The sequence below is a fragment of the Ceratosolen solmsi genome, unplaced genomic scaffold (genome assembly GCF_000503995.2).
Source record: "Ceratosolen solmsi marchali unplaced genomic scaffold, CerSol_1.0 scaffold30, whole genome shotgun sequence".
Taxonomy (NCBI): domain Eukaryota; kingdom Metazoa; phylum Arthropoda; class Insecta; order Hymenoptera; family Agaonidae; genus Ceratosolen; species Ceratosolen solmsi.
The window spans coordinates 7,483,287-7,485,741 of record NW_011948421.1 but is presented as its reverse complement, the minus strand read 5'-3'; the positions used below and the strand labels follow the sequence as shown (position 1 = coordinate 7,485,741).

Below are 2,455 nucleotides of genomic sequence, written 5' to 3'. Positions count from 1 at the left end.
GACGGCGATACCTCAGAGTGAATTGAGCACCAGCCTCTCCCACAAGAGTTCTTCCATACATTCAACAACACCACCTACACCCTCAACCGCACTACTCTTAGCCAATAGTCCTTCGCGTACACCTCCTAGAAGTCCAAGTGACAGCGGCAGTGATTCCGCACCTGAGGAAGTGCGTAGTGCCTTCGTTCCGATCCGTTTAGGCAGCGCAAACACGGGAATTTCCGTCGTACCCTCTTCTACATCGCCGGAGAGACCGAATACAAGGAGACTATTCGAAGGTACACGCAATGAACTAAAGGCACCTACGACTCTTATATCGCATAGAATAAATGTAGATAAGCGTAGTCCTTCGCCAACAAAAATTCAGACTCAGCCAGTTTCAAAACCAGTGTGGAGGCCATATTAGCGTTTGAAAACCGAGACAATTTTATTTGAAGTAATTAACCAAATAGAGAGGTTCTTGGAAGGCTAGTGAAAATAAATTCGATTCTGATGTTGCTACATGGTACTGCTATGTACATGAATTAATTAAAATTTTATTGTAGTTCTTATTATTATTATGTTTTGGTTTTATTTTTTATTGTTTTTATAATTAAAAATATCAATTTATGTATATAGGTAGATACAATAGATTATTTGTAAATGCGTGTAGATAAGTTTGCGGACAATAAGCTATACAATGTATAGGACGATAGTTTGAGAGTGGTGAGAGATTATTGTAATTAGATTATTTATAAATGAAAAATATTAATGAAAAGAAAAATTGTATATAGAAATTACTATTAAATATAATACTATATATATATATATATATATATATATATACGCGCGCGCGCGTGTGTGTGTGTCGAAATGCAAAGAGAAGTAATAAAAACAATTAAACAGTGAATTCTGTTATTTTTCTATTTCCCTTTCCTTAAAAACTTTTTATTAAGTTTTATTATAATAAATAAATATTTAAATTTACTTTATACATTTCTCTTTCTATAAACAAAATTTTCAAATTAAAAGCAATGGTAATAATTTTTATTTTTAATTGAAACATTTTATCGATAACATTCTAAAATATTTTATATGTTATTGAATATTATTTTCTGATAAATAGCTCACAATCTTCTATTAAACATTGTTAATAAATTTATTTAATAAGCTTAAAATTAAATAATAAATTTGAAGAAGTTGTGATTTAGATTATCAAGGGGCCAGATTGAGATTTAGATCATCGAGTTATACCATATTTATAAAAACATTGAAGCGACTAATATTTTTAATCATAATTTTAGTTCTTTAATAAAATATTCATTTTTAAATACTATTGTATTGAAAATCTTGATTGGTATGTTAAACATATTATGCATCAATCTTCTTATTGTCAAAGCTGTAATCCATTAATAAGTTTTTAATTTATTTTTAGCATAGTTTCAGTTCAATAAACAAAGTATTTATTATTAATAAGACCTTTATTATTTAAAAACATTTTTATTAGTTTATTTTTATTATTTACAACTTTTTTCTAATAAAAATTTGATGTAATAATATTTAAATAAGCAAATAAGCTGTAACGAAAAAAATACGCACGTTAAATACTATAAAAATAAAATATATTAACTAACTTCAATATATTTTTTTACACTAATTGATAAAACAAAATAAGATAAAATATTAAATCCAAAGGTAAATATTTAATCCTCTTATTAATAAAATTAAGGATTTGAAATATAAACAAATATAAACAAAATAAAAAAATTATTTTATATATTTTATAATCTAATAAGAAATTTTTTGTAGCATTTGTCTATGATTGTTTCAAATCAGCTTTCCAATTCTTCTACACAGAGAGAAATAGATATTACAAAAGTGACAAACTGCATAAAACCGCCTCATAACAGAAAAAAGGGAGAAGCAAGAGTAGGCACACGAACGCATCGAACCACGCTTCATGGGTAAAAAATTAAAAGTCCTCGACGGGTACCTCGTCATACGACAGTTGTGGCAAATGACAAGGGAGCGGATTGGCCAATCAGCTTACTCGTTCCACATGCTAACTAATGTTTACTCAAAGAATTGCGACAAGTTTAGTCAAGTTACGTTATATGAATCGGCGAAGGTGAAAAGAGAAAATCACTAAATTGAGTGCGACTCTGAAATGAATAGGCGAAGAGCGATTTAGATGTATTAAATTTCGTAGTGAACACAAATATTTATGTTTATACATATATTAAAGAAAGAGAGAGAGAGAGAGAGAGAGAGAAAGAAACAGATGCGAATTATATCTACGGTAATCGAATTGTGCAATACGTTTTTTCACTTTGTACTATTGTGTGATGTATATTTTTTTACAGCCCCAACTTCCAGGAATAGCTAAAAATATTATTTAAAATAATAAATAATTTTTCTCATTTGTTTCTAGGTTTTTGTGTTATCAAATACTTATAATTTGCTTTTTAGTACTTCT

General features: G+C 28.5%; 1 protein-coding gene across 1 annotated transcript in view; it reads left to right on the top strand.

The window, feature by feature from the left end:
- LOC105361512 (segmentation protein Runt) overlaps positions 1-585 on the top strand; it is a 4,159-nt gene extending 3,574 nt beyond the window's left edge. The window contains exon 5 of the mRNA XM_011498720.1: positions 19-585. Within this exon, the coding sequence (XP_011497022.1) occupies positions 19-406 (388 nt within the window). The 3' untranslated portion in view covers positions 407-585. The remainder of the gene's footprint in view (positions 1-18) is intronic.
- The last annotated feature ends 1,870 nt before the right edge of the window (positions 586-2,455 follow it).